Genomic DNA, 18,689 nt, shown 5'->3' with positions numbered 1-18,689 from the left:
CAGCTGCTAACTTCACAATGTTATGCAAAAAAAGAAAAAAGGAAAGAAAGCAAGCAACATGGCCCAACTATGCTATCTGCAAGCCAGTGTAAGAATTTCCATAATGGAGAATTAATATCATGTTCATGAAATGGGAGGGCGACAATGGAAACAGGCCCCTTTCCCATCTTGCAAAGTGTTGCATCTGAAACAGATGCCAGCCCATGTTTTTTGACCAACTCATTCATGTTAGAGGACTAATGTGTTCTGAAACCATCCGAAGCAATTCAGTCTGAAATTGTCCCATGCATTAGAAGAAGGTATATGAAAGAAAAGCTTTTGCAACCAGCTGCATAGCACGACGTGAAACTAAAGACGGGCAAATCTGTGAAAATGAAAAGTTTTAAATGGACTTTAAAACTTGTATCCTTTTTGTAATAATGCAGGTTATCCTGAGCATATTAAAACAAAACATGCGGCATATTCAGATATGCTTCAGAATATGTTTTGCTTTCTTGGTCATACGTATCAGCTTTTCAAAGGGGTTACTGTTGTTGTTGTTTTTAATGCTAAACCTTCCTTTCCATATAAACGTTTGTGTGCGACTGTACCTTTCACTTCCATTTCAATCTGTTGCTCTATCTTCTCCTGCAGAACTCTTTCCAGGGCTGTAATAAAAATTAAAAGCGTGATTTAATGGAAAGAAAGTTGAACGTTGCAGGAGAAGAAAATAAAAATGATGCATTGATAGGGGGAGGAAAAAAACCACACAAACATACATACACATACATGCCAGGAAGTGCCTGATAAGTTGAAAACAAATAGTGGGAGGATGATGAAGTATTGGGGATTTCCCCCCACAGCATTTTAAAGGAGCTTTTCCCTCCCCGCCCCCATCTCCCTCTCTTTCTTTTTTTTTCCTGATTCAACATGCCTTTAACATGCCTTTGAACACCATGAGGAAAATATTCAACAATCCACAGCCGCTTCATTTTATCACGGACTGTGGATTGAGCAGGTTTCAATGACGGTACGCAAGGGGAGTATATGGAAGGAACATGCAGTTGCCAACCTGTCACTCTCAGATGTGTGCTGCACTCGGCTTGTCCCGCAGAATTAACTATTCTGCACTTGTATATACCCCTCTGATTCTCCTTAACTTTCAGTAAGTTTAAACTGCACAGTGGGCCATCGTGCCTTAAACAGCACAATGCGGAATCCTCAACTATTAGCTGGTTGTACAGCCAGATGACACAAGGTGTAGGGAAACCCTTGATTACACAGAACAGCGAGACATTATCTCCTTCTTTGACAAAGCTTTCTGGGGGCAGAGTTTCAAGGAAGACTGGTACTGTGGCACCAGTTTCGGCGATGTCTTCGCACGGCACAACATCAGGGTAGTAGTCTCTGATCCTCAGTTTCTCAGCTTCTTGTACTTTTTGAGCTGTAGATATTGTCATGCTCGTCGTTTCCGTGGAAGACTCTTGTTTATATTCATAGGCTGTTTTAATCTGAGACTCTTTGCTTGTTTTAATGCTTTTAGTATCTGATTCAAGGGTAATTTTTGTTACTGTTCTGGCTTGTGCTTCTTTAGCTAGGCAAGAATAAAGTTAGGATAAGATTAGATGTTTTGCAGCAAAAAAAATAAAATACTACACTCAGAAATATATATGTATATAAAAGCCATTAGTATGGTAAAAATAATGTTCAGCGTGTTAGTGCAATTTTTTTTTTTGAATGTTCAGTCTTTTTTACTACCCTGTTCCACATTTAAGGGCTCTATTCATGCCAGGTCAAATAGAAGGTGCTATTAGATCCACTGGATTTGCATTACTGACATCAGAGGAAATAGAATTGGCCCACAGTAACTTTTACAAGTACATCTTCAGTTTTAGTCAAGGCTTCTTCTGCATAGCCTAGAAGGCAGCTGCAGCTGCAATGCTTTTCAATGACGTGTAGAAAAGTCAGGAAATCCACCAGTTTGTAAAAGCAGGATATATGGCACTGTTTGGGGTTCAAGTTGTTGTTCCTACTCTTCTGTGTGCTAATCGTGCAGCTATTTCCATGCCATGAGAAGAAAACCAAAAGTCAATTCTTAGCCTTCATTGCTTAAACACAAGGGAGGACTATAGGTGAAGACATTTGTGGCACCTTCATCATCTGATGTTGGATGGGAAAGCAAGGCACATGACATGTGGAAATTTCTTTGTCTTAACCGTAACAAATTGTTGTGGTCAATAAAAGAATGAAAAAAAGATGCAAAATTCCAATTTTAAAAGAAAGCTGGTATGGTCGGAAAAGGGCATTTAGAGAATGGCAGTCAGTATCTGTATAAAACCCTTTGTAAACCAGAATAGCCTGGATTAAAAGTTAGACTATGTAGCTGGTTTTTTTTTTAAGGATTTCACAAAAATTAACAGCTAGTAAAGGAGAAATAATTGTAAACAATTTCTTGTACTTCTCTTTGATCCTATAGGAAACTTCCAAATTGCTTTATTATTTCACTGCAAATTGACTAGTCCTTGCTTTTGGAGATGAACCCGATATCTCTGTAACTTGCCAGGGGACGGTATGGTTCCTACTTTACAAGCAAATTACATATAGAGGACCTATGCATGTGGTTAATTTATGAATAGAGCCCGAAATGTAGAAGGTTGGGGGAAATGGAACTCAAAACTGTAATTCTAAATTAAATACCAGCACAGGAGCTATAGGCAGTGATGATGAGGATGAAATGAGATAACGTCACATAATGTTAAAAATCAGATAACCACCTTCTACGGTTAGTATAGCAGTTGTTGTTACTTCTCCATAGTCGTTACGAGCAGTACAGCTGTACAATCCTTGATCTAAAAGTTGGACATTGCTTATAGTGAGGAAGAGAACGCTTCCGTTTTGTGACAGCCTTATTCGTTCAGATTCCTGTAATGTTTCTCCCTCGTGGGACCACAAAACGTCCGAGAAGTTTTCACTTTCCAAAGCGCACATAAACTGAGCAGTGTCACCACATCTCACAGTGAGATCATGAAGTTTCAGAAGAGTCTTTGGGGGCGTGTCTCTCAGCACTTGAATTGAGGTTACAGATACTGTTGTGCTTTCTGACTTCTGGGTAATGGCTGTGGCACTGAAGCTTTCTCCTTCCTTCCCAATCTCAGCTTTCACAGTAGAAGTTCCAGAAAGGTGTTCAAAGGCCTGCACAACCATTTCCCGTGATGTCTCCTGCTTGGATTTAATTTCTTTTGCATACACTTGAGTTTCTTTCTTTGCAAAGGGGGAAGCAATATGCACTTCTGATTTTGCCTGGATAGACTCTTTTACATCTTTCCCAGAACTTAGCCTATCTAAGGCTTGCACTGTGTAATCAAGTAACAAAACATATGATTAATATCTAATGCACTGCAGTGGGCCACGTTAAAAGCAAAACGCTATGGCATAGATGATAAGAATGAAATGTCTTCGTTTGAAAGCCTTGCATGCCAGCTGCATTCATTAAAGGTGCCTTCAGGAGGCAGCAAATATATTACAGAAAAGAACAGCCACAGTGATGGATGGGGAAAAAATGAAATATGCTCATGCTGGTAATATGTGGTGATTATTTGACTCTTCTTTCCACTGCAGTTGTCCATGGCAATTTGAAGGTGGTTTGTTTGTTTTTTGATACCCTGACAATATCCCTTCTTTCCCTTTTAAAACCGAGTAGAGCAAACGTCAGAGAATGCTACCAACTGCCAACAACTCACTGCCTTGAAGTGTGTATGTGTGTGTGTGTTTAGTCTACCAAAAACAGGTGTATTATCTGAGCAATAGACCAGGATGCAAGTTCTAAATGATACGACACTTTGAAAGTACAGGAAACAAGAGTGGTTTATTTGGTTACCGCTAGGACTATTGACATTAGTGATGGCACTGCTAGTTCTTTAAAATAAAAAATAAAAAGTGTGAAATGAGGAAGAAGAGAAGGTCATTAGTCACAGTGTAGAAAAGTGAGGTTTATGCAACAAACAGAATTCCCTAGGAACAAAAGCGGGGCTTTACCTTCAGCAGTCACTGTAAGTGTAGCCATGCAAGTTGCATCTCCGGCACTATTTCTTGCTTTGCAAGAGTACTGCCCGGCATGTTCTGAGAAAGCATCTACTATTATCAATATGGCTGTGCCTGTCGACTCATCAAAATGGAAAACTATGCCTTTGGTTGGCAACATTAGTTGTTGATTATGAAACCAGAGGATTTCTGGTTTCGGCATGGCGGAAACCCTGGCTTGGAATCTGACTGTTTCCCCGCTGCAAACGCTGCAGCTTGAGATAGGCTGGATAAAGCTGGGCCTTTGGGCAACGGGGTCCTTCTTAATGGAGTAAGATGAAGAAACATGCCTTTGGGAATGTGAGGTAACTTCTTCAACCTTAAACCCTGAAAAGAAGCATGTCAACTTTTAATTTCTTACCCTGAACACCGGTCAGTTTTCTCTAGCTGCCCTACATGCCCTTTTCCTTTATTTAAAAACACATCCTTACAGCATGACATTCTTCCTTTCCCCAAGTGACAATGTTCAGGCTCTGGGTACAAGCAGAGTGGAAAACAAAACATTTGAAAACCAGCTGAGTCTAAATGTATAAATGCTCTCCGTGTCGCATATCTGAATATTTGTTTCCTCTGACAAATATTCACATTTGAACTGGCATGATGCAAGTCAGTTAAATCCCAATGATTTGAATGCCTGCTACAGGCATTTCAAATCATTCTAGATATATTACCCTGAGAAACAGCAACAAAATCAACATTGCATTGCAGGTTCTGGGCTTCCCCCTTGTACAGTATTTCAGCAGGTGTTGGAATGGTAATGAAGTTAGGCATTTCTGTTCAACGGGGCATTCGTTTCTAATTTCTGTGTAAGGTGCTCTTCTTTTTCATACATAAATGCAATTTCGCCAATATTAGCGATGCCTAATAATTTAATGTCGTTTAATTAATGTGGAAATGGGACGGAGTCATGTGTGAAAGTGACACGGACAGAAAATAAAACAGATTCACTCATCATCCACATGCCGTATATCACAATCTGCTTTTTAAGCATCCCCCTGCCTTGCAAAACTAGAACTAGATATTATGGCACATGCATGGTGGCTGCAACCATACCAGCTCTACATCTTCTCTTTGTTCCCTTTTAGCATGTATTAATGTAAAAACCATGTGAAGTGGGCTCATTTTGTGATGAGCTTCCCACTTGTAAATGGGGGGAAGTAACAATCAGCACACCACACATTTTTGTATTGCAAGATACAAAAAAGAAGAAGGAGGAGACTCTGGGGCGCTGCTTTTTAGCATAGACCTCAGTCTCGGAATTGGTTTGCCACACAACATGGGACTGGGAGTGCTCCTAAACCCCCATTGTCTGTATTCAGTTATATTGCACAGTTATTTAGATACTTGCCTTCACTTCCATTCAATAGAAACGTGATTTGGCATTACAAATAAATTATGGGAATCTGTTTATGTCAGAGGGGGTTTATTTATTCGTTTATCTTTGGTGCGTGCTGGATACTAATTGGAAACAGAATGGAAAGATGAAAACTATGGAACACTGGAACAATGTGAAATGACATTCTGCGGAATTCATACTGCAGAGACCAGATGGGCACTATTGACATCAGACAATGGGGTTGGTTATTTGAGTTAAAAGACACTGACATGACAGACAATTACACGTAGTTTTAAAGACATATATAAAGATATATTAATGTTAAAACACATGCAAATTTACACAGTGTCTATTTAGACAGTACACTGTACCTTCCAGCTTCAGTGCAGCCGTACTTGACACCTGGCCAACAGAATTGCCTGCGACAAAGGTGTAAATTCCTTCATCCTCTGGGTATGCTTCTGCAATCTCAAGCTGGAAAGTGTCTTCAAACTGAGTCATCCTAAAGAAGCGGGATGGCTTGATCTCTTTGTCTTTGCTATACCAAGCTACTTTGAGGTCTGCTCAAGTGAAAACAAAATAAAAAAGAGAGACATATACATGTAAGGTTTCTAGTTTCACTATTGGGGAGCAAACTGATGAACAAGTTGGGAGACTGGTTTCCCAGATCGGAACTAAAGAGATACTTGATATGGCAACACTGTACTGAGTTCTTCCCCCTCCACTGTAATGTTTAGGCTGCAATACAGTTTTCTGGAAACAAGTCCTATTGAATTCAACAAGGCTTATTTCTGAAAAGTGAAGCCTAAGATTGCACTGTTAGACCAATCCATGTTGTTTCCCGCTGCCACCTGTGCCCCCCACCCTGCCGCCTCCAACTGCTGGTGGAGAAGTGGTACCAGGATTGATGCCAATTTTGAGCAATATTCTCACTGATTGTGGAAAATCCACTTCTCCCCACCTGGTGTTCCCTTACCCCTGCAAGCAACAGCCAATGATGTGGAGCCAGGGAAATGGCATAGGAAGTCTGATTAAAGTATTTCAGGAGAAGGCAGGGGAAGACACAGGTCACTGTTGGTGGCAGTCCCATGTTGAGCATCACATGTAGCTCTATCCTCCGTGTACACCTAGTGAACCTCAAAATTTTCTTCTCTGTTCTCCTTCCATTTCATCCAGAATTTCAGTGAGCATGAAAAATGAACAATTCTACTCTGGAAATTGGCAGCTTTGGGTATTTGGGGGCAGTGGAGGAGCACGTGAGCAGGTTTGATCTGGGCTATGACAAAGAACTAATCTAAGGATAATTTCATGCTGTACTGAGTATTATGCAGAAACATTCATGAACAATACAAAGAGAGCGGGCGTTCCCAAGAACAATTCCCCATGCTCTGGTTTCACAAATATATACATATATAAATGCTGTAGCTTTCAACATGCACATCAAAATGATATATATACCCATATGAGTATATATATGTATATATACGTAAATCATTCTGACATGCTTTTGCATAGCTCAAAATTTGCCAATATTTTCAGTGTAAACTCCTACATGCTTTTTATGATGACATGTTTTTAAAAAAGCCTTATCAGAATTTTCTTTTTGTAGTTAGGGACATGATCCATAAGCACCATGAGCGTAGCGCCAGCCGATGCCTGGAGGAAGTTCCTCTCTTTACCTGTATATCCCACCTACATATCAACATGGGCACATGGAGAGGCAGCATAGTTGTTATGTCTGGGGGAAATGAGTGGTCTGTGCATGCCTTCTTCATCCTCAACCTACCTCCCCTCTTTCTGCCCTCCGCACAGTGCAACTCGTTTCTGCTTGGCATATGTATAACTCTCAAAGCAAGGGTGGGGAAACAATGACGTTCCAGATGTTGTTGGATTCCATTTCTCATCATCCTTGACCACTGGCCATGTTGGCTGGGGCTGATGGGAGTTGGAGTCCAAAAGCCCCCGGAAGGCCAGCAGTACCCCATCCCTGCCTCGAGCCTGTCATTTTGTGCTCTCTGTGCATGTGCAGGCCGGAGCAGGGCAGTTGGAGGGAAGAGAACTTTTTGAGCCCTTTTTGGGATCCTCAGTTCATCACCGCTACACCCATCGTGCAAATGGATCGTACGTTCACAAATTGTTTTCCTAGGGATAATATCTCATTTCGAGTACATACCTGTATTTATCTAATTTTAAAGCAAATTGTCCATTTGGGTTTTTATGTGCGTTATATTAAAATCTATACTTATACTTTTAAATATCTATCTAATCCAGATTTTAAAATATGCAAGAGGGAAGTATTGTGTGAGTTTCAGTAAGTTCACTGGGGGAATTAAAAGAACTATAATGAGTGTTTTTATATACAAGTTGAACTATTTTGGCAATACTGGTGGTTTTAAAATTGTGACGTGGCACTTCATTCTTTTCTTAGAATTATATAAAGCTCAGTGTTTTGTGGGGTAGGGGGGCATTTACCCAAATATCTAGACTGCTCAAATTCTCTCTCTCTCTCTCTCTCTCTCTCTCTCTCTCTCTCTCCATATATCTGTAATCATATGCAAACAGTCAAACTGATCAGAACTGCTGGTGATCTAGGACTGTGGATCAAGAGGTCTATGTACCCTCAGATGAACTGGCCCCTCCATTCATTTCAACAAAGAGCTCTGTGTACATATTAGGGATCCCACACCAGCAAGATATTGGAGCACATGTGATTTTAATATGCCCAAGTCTTTTGCACATATGATGAGATCATTCTGCAGTTAGGTATATGGTCTACTGGGGGTGCTGGTTATCAATGGTTCAGTTTCAGAGCTGGTTTAGCTGATCCTTGGATTCCATGAAATATAGTGGACAGGGCAGGAGTAACATAAATACTTTTAGCCATAAAATGTCTGAAGCATGGGCTGATTCTCACTTTACTTTTGGTACTCAGGTAAGTATAACTAAGTGCAAAATTCACATCTGATACTGAAGTATCACTGTACAATTGGATTATGAAGTTGAGAGGTCAGAATGGATTGCAAATAATATTTTGGATAGGTTCTAATCTGTCTTCCACATTCCTTTTCAAGCAACTTTCCTAGTCATGTAACACCTTTCTCGTTATATATATATTCCAGAAAAATGAGAGACATATGAAGTGTATGTCTCTCCTTTAAAATTAGTAATTGCATGTATCTGCTAGAAGAAGCACATGATCCTTTACTGATAATTCGTTTTAGGGTTTTAAAAAAACGATTGAAGGACATATTCCTAATTCTCTTCTTTCTAATTCAACCTACATACTCAAACACCCATGAATTTCTACTCAAGTACATGTACCCAAGTGCAAAAATAAAGTGAGAATTGATGCTCAGTGAAGATCCATTCTTTCCATGGCAAAGTTGTGTCAGCAGCTGACATCCAAGACTTTGTTCATTTTTCAGGTTCATTTGAAACCTAGGAGAGTGTGGCAAAATGCTGCTTTGAATTAAAAGTGGAAGGATGATTACAACTGTGCCTACCTTTTTAATGTTTAGCACTGCAAAATGGAGTCCCTGGTTATGGGACCTCTTGGTCAGTATAAGACAAGTTAGGCTATTGCATACACACAACTGAATCTACATGGCTATGGGGGAGCCTGGCTTCAGTAACTGGTTTGTTTGCTTGTTGCTGTTTTTTAACCTACTAAGTGCACCAGGTCGAACAAGGAGTACATAAGTGCTTTATGACTTTGTTAAACTAACCTGTCCCTGTAACTCTGCACTGAAAGCAAGCAGACTGTCCCTCAGAAGTAATAGCATCGCGGAGTGGTGCGATAATAGTAGGTGGGTAAATTGGCACTTCTACATCAGGAGAAACAACTTCTGGGACTAAGGAAAAAGATCAAAGAGTGATTATTAGCCTCCATGGAAGAGCACACAGTGCAAAATATTGACAATGCCAGTTTCAAAAATGCTCGAGATTGCTGGGAGAGCTTGCCTTCCACTGAAAGGGACGCGGAAGAGGTGGCGACTCCATAGTCGTTCTTTGCTTCAATCGTGTAAACGGCAGCATCTTCTGGGAAAGTCTCGATCAGCAACAGGGTGTATTCTTGGGCATCATGAAGAAATTTGACCTTAAAGCCTGAAGAAAGAGGCTGCTCATCTTTGTACCACGAGATCTTGGGCTGCGGCTTTCCTGATACAACAGCACAGAAGCGAGCTGGCTTTCCAGACTCCACGGTGGCTGGCTGAAGCTCCTTTTCAATGTGGGGTGGCTCTGGAGCTATAATTTTTTAAAAATAAATAAATACATAATCATGTAACTAATTTCTAGCAAGATAGATTCTGTTCCTGTGATTGCATGCAGGTTTTTCAGCATTTATGTGACACGTAGTGCAAGGTAACTAGACCTGGAGGAGAGAGGACCAGTTGCTAGCTGTATCTCGACAAAGAGATGTTGGGCAACAAGCAAAGAGTTGATCTGCACATGAACAATTTAGCCACATGCACTGTGATGGGAGATAGCATGCTTGAAACCTCTGCCATATTAAAACAACAACAGATTCTTGGGTCTAGAAAACTAGCACATCAGGACAACGAATAGGCTAGAAAGCTTTCCCTGACACAATGGTTTTCAGTGGTTGGAACATTCAAACCCATGATGTCCCACCACAGCCATGAAATAATATGGTCCTTGAAAGACTTCGTCACACTTTTCTCCCCTGAGTGTTGCTATTCAGGCCTAACTTGCAGTTTAGCCTTAATCATGGGGTTGTTCCAATGATAAAGGGGGGGGGACTATAAAGTTAAGGGAGAATACTAGAAAATAATCATTTTTATATCTCAGATTAGGGCTGAAGTGTAGACACCTCTAAGAACAATCAACTTGTCTGATCAAGACGACCAAGTACATGCAGAAAGATACAGCTTAACAAATAGCTAATCATAAGTACTGCAATCCTAGGCATGTCTGCTCAGAGTCCAATTAGATTTACTGCCCTAAAATTGTGTATAGCAGGGGTGGGAAATCTGTGGCCCTCCAGATGTGGCTAGACTACAATGGCTATCATCCCTAATTGGCAGTGCTGGTTCGGCTGTTGAGAGTCCAACAACATATGGAGGGCCAGAGGTTCCCTGCATTTGGCAATACAGGACTGAACCTTAACTACTTGCGTACTGTTGCTGAAAAGTGCAGCTTGAAATAGTTCAAAAGAAAATAAGAAGGGTAAAAAAAGGAGAAAGTGATATACTGTAGAACACAAATCTTGGCTGGCCTTGAAAGTCAGTCCATTTCTTTTGCTTGTTATTGGCTTCACCCTGGCCCTGTGGTCTTGACTGCAATGTCATGCTGAACTTCAGCATTGGCATGTGCGTTTGTGGAGGCTGCTAATGTAGCTTCTTATATTAATTAGTATTCCAATAAAAAGCAAGGTAAATCTGTATACACACCATTCACATGGAGAGTGATGGAACTCCTGTTTCTTCCAGCTAAGATGGTGTATTCTCCAGCATCTGTATATCTAGTTTCAGTGATTGTCATCCGGTGGACTTTTCTTTCCACCACATAGTGATATCTCTCCTCAATGTGGAAGTTGATCTCAATTCCATCCTTATACCAGCGAGCGTCAATGTCATCTTCATTGACCTCAAACTCTACCACGGCTCGCTGTTTCTCAATGACCTGACAATAAGCAGAAATTTATTATTTCCCCCATTTCTGTTAGTCTATTCTATTCATCAAACAATACAAAATAAATCTGTTATGCAAACAAAAATGTGCCAACAAAACAAACACCAGTGATTTTTTTTTTTAAAAAAAGGACTATAGAGATGTAGTTACATATTTTGCCTATCATTTCCCATTTGTATGTACAAAAGTAGGGACCCACACCAATGGGCTGTGTTACACCCCCCCAACCCTAATAAGTGTACCCTTGTTTAGGACTCTAGTAGCAGCCTTGCAGCCTTGTTCAGGGGGATTTTTTTGACCTTTTCCCAATTTTTCAATTGACACTCAACATTCCTGAGCTCCTTGAAATCACCAAGCAGAAGCCCTTTGAGCCTTAACAGACTATTTTTGTAGCTGATCTTTTTCTCAAGATGAATAACTTTTCAAAATAAGTGGGGAAGCACATCACAATGTATAAGCAGCTCCATATCTGAGTAAAAATTTAATGACAACAAAATGATCAGCTGTCCCTATACTACAGTCTTCACTTCTCTAGACACCAATAAAGGAATAATATCAGATCAACACAGTGTGCACTTGGTAAAATAAGAGGGTTTTAAATAAGAGGGTTTTCATAATTTTGCTGAAGGTTGAAGAATTCTTAAAGGGAACTATAAGGTTTTCTTGTATGTGTTGACATTAACTGATTTAAATTAAGTTAGGAGGGGAAATGTAGTTTTATATTTTGTATTTTGGGGTGTGTTGAAAAATATCTAAGGGGACATGAATATGCGAGAAAGAGCCCTGTGTACAGAGTGTTGTTCCAACTGCTGAAGAGAAAGATCATTGTTCAATTTAAGAAGCGCTCAGTCCATGAGAGCAATGCTCAGCCACATGGCTGTGTACCTTCTTTGGCATATGATTTTGCTTACATTTTCACAATGGGGAATTCAATATTGTTTTCTGACTGAGATCTGGGAGCGGATCTTTGAACAAAATGCTTCTACACATTAGTATGGGTTTTTCAAAATAATTAACACCTGAACTTTATTGTTTGGTGGAACCGAAGTTTCTCCACAGATTTTTGGCACCGAGTTTGGAAAATCTATTTGAGAAAATGACGTTTCAGTGATCAGGGGCAGGTCAGCTGTATTGGTCATCAAAACAGTAGGAAGTACTATACCTGGACGGTTTTTTGGAGGCTCCTGATGCGAACATCACGCCCTTCCACTACCAGATTAGCGCTGGACATATTTCCTCCTGCCACTACCGTGTACTTCCCAGAATCAGACATCTTTGTGGTAGTAATCAGGAGACGATGAACGAACCGTTCTCTCTGAACTTTCATTCTAAAAATAATGCAAGCAAATGAAACTTAGAAAGTGTGGTCTCTTAACATATCAATAACTATATTTATATGGTATCTTTGTTTGATTCAGAAGGTCACGCTCTTCCCTCAAAGCCTTCACTCTAGCCCAATAAGTTCTGTTGTGTCTGAAAGTTGTCATATAACAGAGTTGATGACTAGTACAATGGCCATAGCTGTCAACTTTTCCCTTTTCTTGCGAGGAAACCTATTTGGAATAAGGGAATTTCCCTTAAAAAAAGGGAAAAGTTGACAGCTATGACAATGGCTAGCCAGTGTTGCCAGGTAACATTTGAATTCACCATCTATGTCCTGTATGCTTGTCACAAGCAGCAGCAGCAATCAGGTCAAAATTTCAACTTTTTATATTAAAAAACAAACAAACACAACACCACAAATTACCTGTCTTCAAGCTGTAACTCCTGTCCATCTTTCATCCACTGAACAGAAATGTCAGGTTCTGAGATCTCACATTCAAAAACAGCTTTCTTCTTCTCCACAACTTTTATGTCTTTGATGTGTTTTCTAAATTCAATGTGGCGAGCTAGAAAAACAACAACCATGAGAGATATTGTCGTTATGAGCCACTTTACAGTCCCAGACGATTAATAATTGCTTAATTTATAAACTCCTCCTTTCCACATCAGCGCGCGACAATAATTAGCTAACAACAATTACCTGTTTGTTATATGCACATTTACAAAGTGCGGCAAAACATTTTGTACTGAAACTAAAACATCAAGAAACAAAATAAGAAGCAGGTAAAATAATTTCAACAAAATAAAACAATTAAGACATAGCAGTAAGATTAAAGAAAATGGGTTTCTTTAAGCATTTCTTTAAGTCGCTTAACCAGTTCAGCCTGTCGTATCTTTTGGCTGACGTTACCAATTTCAGCCACATTTGGACAGTCATAGCTTGGTGAGCATATGCAAAAAGTTCATATATTAATAAGCTGGGATATGAACGAGTCTTTAGCATGTGCATATAGCTCCTTCACTCCTCCTATTTCTGGTGTGAGAAAATAAGCCAGTCAAGTCTTCAATTAACCACAGTTTTCTGGTTTGTCCAAACTGGGAAGCTATGACTACAACCTTTGGAACAAACCTGGGTATTAAACTATGGCGTGAAGTTTCTTTAATATCATTTTTTAAAAAGAAATTCTGCTTAATTAGAGGCTTACTAGTATAACTGCAGCTCATGCAAAGGAAGCTCATGCATTCCAAAAAGGATAGGTCACGTGTCGGTTCAGGATTATCCAAACCAGTTCAGTAGTGGATCTGTTATTGGCACGCCACTGTAACGGCTCATCCACACTGCTCTGGATTGCCGTTTGCTTCAACTTAGTGCTAAATAGCTAAAATAGATGGAAGAAAACTCAATACCTTCCACATATAAAGTTGCAGATGAAGCAGCTTTCCCAGCAACAAAACTGTATTCGGCAGCATCTCCAAAATGCACGTTCCTTATCGAAAGTGAATGTGTAAGTTTCTTAGTTCTAATCTGGCACCGGTCTGTTGATTTTATCTCCACGCCATTCTTCAACCATTTGTACGTAATGCCTTCATAATTAACAGTCACTTCGAAGGTTATTGTATCTTTCTCTTCTGCGTTGATGTCCTTCAGCATGGATGTTATCAAGATAGCTGGTTTCAAAGGAAATAAAAGGGGAAATATTTCATCATCACCACCATCCTTATCAGTTGCTTTTCTTACAAAAAGTAAACTCAGAGTCACTCCCCACAACAAAATAAATAAATAAATAAATAAATAACATATGTATTAAAACCAGCAAAAAACAAACAAACCCAGCCTCAGATTGATTTCATATGCATGTTTTTGAAACAAGAATCAATTAACTTTACAAAGAAGAGAAAGCATATTGCAATTTTCTAGAACGAAAAGGTTTGGAAATTGAGGGGCTAAGTCAGGGGCTGTGGACAGGATCCAGCTGGTGGTCCGGATTCTGAGGTCCCCCCCCCACCTCCTGTTGGCCACTTAGACATGTGGAAAGGGGCTTCCTGCCTGTCAATCATCTGGCATCACCATGATGTAATTAAGCCAACGGATACATCGGCATCACAGAGATTCAGTACCATATCCCAAGAAAGTAGGCAGGCTAAACTTTTAACCCCCTAAATTTACAAAGACTGAGAATAAGAGGCTGTGCAATGTTAACTTTACTTCAGGCAAATGCTCATGTCCATTTTAAACTTACGCTTCACTGTCAGGGTTGCGCTGACTTTGTCATTTCCGCAGACAAAGGTGTATTCAGCAGAATCCTCACTGCTGGTGTTCATGATGTTGAGCTGATGGAGCTTTCCCTGAACCACTATTTTAAACTTCTCGCTCATTTCAATTTCCACTCCATTTTTCAGCCACACAGCGGGCACATTGAAATGAGACACCTCACACTCAAAAGAGGCAGTTTTGGTCTCGGCAACCTCAATATTTTTCATGGTCTTTGTTATGTGCACAGCTATAGAAAATAATATTGATAAAACACACAATTAGAAATTCTTTTATAATGTACTTTCAGTCTGATATTTGATAATGGAGCTTGATTCTAATGACAGATTTGTTTTAACTTACTTTCTACAAAGAGCTTTGCTTTGCACTCAAGTTGTCCTACTACTGCTGTATATTCTCCAGCATCAGCAGGAGATATATTTTGTAAAGTCAGCTTGTGGACTTTCCTCTGGGAGCTCAGTCGGTATTTGTCGCTGGGCTTGAGCTCAATGTTCTTGTGGAACCATTTGACTGGGACGGTGTCATGGGACACGCTCACTTCAAATGAAACAACAGCATTCTCCAGAGCAGTCACATCCTTTGGCTTCTTGATTATCTTGACAGCTTTAGGGAAGAAGTTACCAACAATTTAGTTCAACGCTTGGCTTCTGTCAAAACCACTGTAAGACAATTGGCTTCAGGACTGGAAACTGCAAGTAGTATTTGTTTCCCCGAGTTGAATGTAGCATGGAATAAAAGAGGCAGCACTGCCCATAATGAAAGCCAGTGTGGTACAATAGTTAAGAGGGTTGGACTAGGAATGAGAGAGCATGGTATGAATCATCACTTAGCCATGAAGCTCACTGGGTGACCTTGGGCCAGTCACCATCGCTTAGCCTAACCAATCCCACAGGGTTCTTGCGAGGTTGAAACATGGAGGAGGAGAACCATGTACACCAACCAGCTTGAGATCCTTGGAAGGTAAAGGTGGTATATAAATGTAATAAATAAATGTTTTTGGCTCCCAGTATGTTTCTGAGCACAATTCAAAGTGTTGGTGCTGACCTTTAAAGCCCTATATGACCTCTCCACCTCCATCGTTCAGCCCAGACACTGAGGTCCAGCTACAAGGGCCTTCTGGTGTCTCCCTCACCGTGAGAAGTGAGGTTACAGGGAACCAGACAGAGGGCCTTTGTGGTAGTGGCACCCACCCTGTGGAATGCCCTCCAGGGCCGTCTTACCCATAGGCACTAGGGGTGTGGGGCACCGGGCTCTCAGGGGCACCAGGCCGAGAGTCTGGGGCCCCAGAGTCAAGTCCGGGGAAGAACCTGCCCATCGGTCAGAGCACCGCAGCAAGCTCTTCTGCTGTGGGCGGCTGAGCCAGCAAGACGCTGAGGCGGTTGGCCAGCTCCGCCCTCCTGCGCACCTGGCAACCCAGGGGGGAGCCGCCGGGCGGATCTTTGCACCCCGGCGCTGCATATGCTTTAAACAGCCCTGATGCCCTCCCATCAGATGTCAAGGAAATAAACAACTACCTTATTTTAATAAAACATCTGAAGGCAGCCCTGTTTAGGGAAGTTTTTAATGTTTGATGTTTTATCGTGTTTTTAAAATTCTGTTGGGAGGCATGCATGCATCCTTCCTGCCATAATCTCTGTTCACAGTCCCCCCCCCTTGTTTTTTTTTAAATGTCTGTAGCTCTTAAAAACACATCCCAAAATCTTTTACTAGAAATGATAATAGGAGAGATAAAATCAGTGTTGACAGTGTGGGGAATGGTGTGTCTTTATCATACCATCATTCAACTTGCTTTAATTCTCCCCAGCCTATTTATTCTGTAGAGGCTGACTTACTTTCAACATGGAGTCGTGCATTGGCTCCTATCCTTCCCAGTTTAAAGCTGTAGACGGACTCATCAGTTACAGCGCATTTCTTGACTTTCAGTGTGTGGGTTGTCCCTTCCACCTTGATCTCATACTTGTCACCAGAATGCAGCTCGACGCCATTCTTGATCCACTGAGCTCCTTTCACATCAGGATGAGTAAGTTCCACTGAAAAAACTGCATCTTGTGTTTCTGTTACAGTCAGGTTCTTCAATGTCTTCTTGATTTTGACGGCTGTTTGAAAAGAACAAATCAAATTGTTGATGTTATACAGGTAGATATTATTATTATTTATTAAATTTCTATACCGCCTTTCATCCAAGGATCACAGGGGGGTTTACAATATAAACAAAAACAAAAACACACACCATAGTAGCAACACCCCAGTTTAAAAGGTCATAGATTGTTTAATTAGGCAAAGGCCTGGGAGAAGAGGAATGTTTTTGCCTGGTGCCTACAAATATGTAACAAAGGCACCAGGTGAGCCTCCCTGGGGAGAGCATTCCACAAGTGAGGAGCCACCCCCCAAAAGGCCTGTTCTTGTGTTGCCATCCTCTGGACCTATCATGGAGGAGGCTCACAAAGAAGGGCCTCAGATGATGACCACAGGGTCCGGCTCGGTTCATATGAAGAGAGGCAGTCTTTGAGGTATTGCACTCCTGATCCATTTAACGCTTTATAGATGAAAACCAGGAATTTGATTTGGGTCCAGAAACTAACTGGCAGCCAGTGCAGGAAGTGCAGGATCAGTGCAATATGCTCAAACCTGGCTGCTGAATTCTGCACCAGATGATGTTTCTGCGCCATCTTCAGAGGCAGCCCCACAAATAACATGTTGAAGTAATATAAGCTAGAGGTTACCAGAGCATAGACAGCAGAAGTTAGGCTATCCCTGTCCAGATAGGGGCACAGCTGGACTACCAGCTGAAGCTGATGGAAGGCACTCTCCCCAGTCAGGATAACACCCTCTAAAAACGGTGTTAAGATGGGTGTTGGTGAGAGGAGGGCCCTCCACCCACTTTCTGCTGAACCTCTCAGGATTGCAGCTATATTGTGCTCCAGTGTTGGCTCATCTCATAACTAGAGTTCCCAGTTTACACAACTCGTTGGTATTTTGTAATAAAAATGTAAGAGAGTATAGCTACCAATTGCATAGCTGAAATATACTGGTAAGCCCAGACATGCAGATTCCATAAAGTTCTTACATTCAACCTGTGTTTTGTTTTCTATTTATCATTTCCCCCTCCCCCCAAATATATTTTACAAAATTATTAACTGGAGTATCCATTTTAGGAGATTTTTTTCAAATTCGTCCAGTGTGGAATTGAGACAAACTTCCCCCACTGATTACTCACTTTCAACTTTCAGCTTAGCGGATGTTTTTGAAGATGCCACTTGATAGGTATATTCGCCAACATCATCTACTTTGCTTATTGGGATATTAAGTCTCCTCTTCAAACCATCAGATTCACTTTTGCAGCGATCAGTCATTGAAAGTGGTTTCCCATCCTTCAGCCACTGGCCCTGAGAGTCTGGATTGGTTACTTCACATTCAAAAACAGCTTTCTGGGATTCGGCCACAGTTAGATCAGTGAGGGGCTTTGAAATGGCGCCACCTGTGGGAAAATAAAGGACAAACTTGTATTTGTTGTCTCTCTGATTATATGCCTACTGACTACACTAATAGTCTATGTTGATGATGCTCCAGGGGCAGTAGCTGCTATCTATGCAGAAAGGGAACTGCTGCTACCATAACCAGGGTGAGAGTGATCTACATAACCTTGTGAGGGTGATGTGCTCCATAGCACTCTGAGGCATTGCACATTTGTATGTTCCTGTAAGTGACAGGGTCCCAGAGAAAAACTGAAAAAAAACCCTGAAAAACAAAGGGCCTTCTCAGTAGTTGCACCCACCCTGTGGAATGTCCACCCATCAGATGTGAAAGAGTTAAAAAATTGTATGAACTTTGGTAGACATCTGAAGGCAGCCTTGTTTCAGGAAGTTTTTAAGGTTGCGTGTTTTGTTTTATCCCATTATATTTTGTTGAAAGGCAACTCAGTCACATGGGCGGAGGTATACTTAATTAATTAAACCATCACCATCATTGCTGTATTGCTCTCTATTGAATCCATAGACCATGTCGACCTGATGATACTCTCCTTCCCCTTGTTTCCATGGAGACAAA

At 41.0% G+C, this 18,689-nt stretch overlaps 1 protein-coding gene across 1 annotated transcript in view; it reads right to left on the bottom strand.

Moving 5' to 3' along the window:
• TTN (titin) overlaps positions 1 to 18,689 on the bottom strand; it is a 286,732-nt gene that overhangs the window by 230,363 nt on the left and 37,680 nt on the right. Inside the window, 12 exon segments of the mRNA XM_033167307.1 lie at positions 591 to 647; positions 5,767 to 5,955; positions 9,121 to 9,246; positions 9,356 to 9,640; positions 10,807 to 11,038; positions 12,210 to 12,375; positions 12,795 to 12,936; positions 13,778 to 14,038; positions 14,611 to 14,871; positions 14,985 to 15,245; positions 16,475 to 16,738; positions 17,860 to 18,120. Of these exon segments, the coding sequence (XP_033023198.1) occupies positions 591 to 647; positions 5,767 to 5,955; positions 9,121 to 9,246; positions 9,356 to 9,640; positions 10,807 to 11,038; positions 12,210 to 12,375; positions 12,795 to 12,936; positions 13,778 to 14,038; positions 14,611 to 14,871; positions 14,985 to 15,245; positions 16,475 to 16,738; positions 17,860 to 18,120 (2,505 nt within the window).

Source organism: Lacerta agilis, chromosome 1 (assembly GCF_009819535.1).
Source record: "Lacerta agilis isolate rLacAgi1 chromosome 1, rLacAgi1.pri, whole genome shotgun sequence".
NCBI classification, from domain to species: domain Eukaryota; kingdom Metazoa; phylum Chordata; class Lepidosauria; order Squamata; family Lacertidae; genus Lacerta; species Lacerta agilis.
Note: the sequence above shows the minus strand (reverse complement) of the source record. Positions and strands in the feature narration are given on the sequence as shown.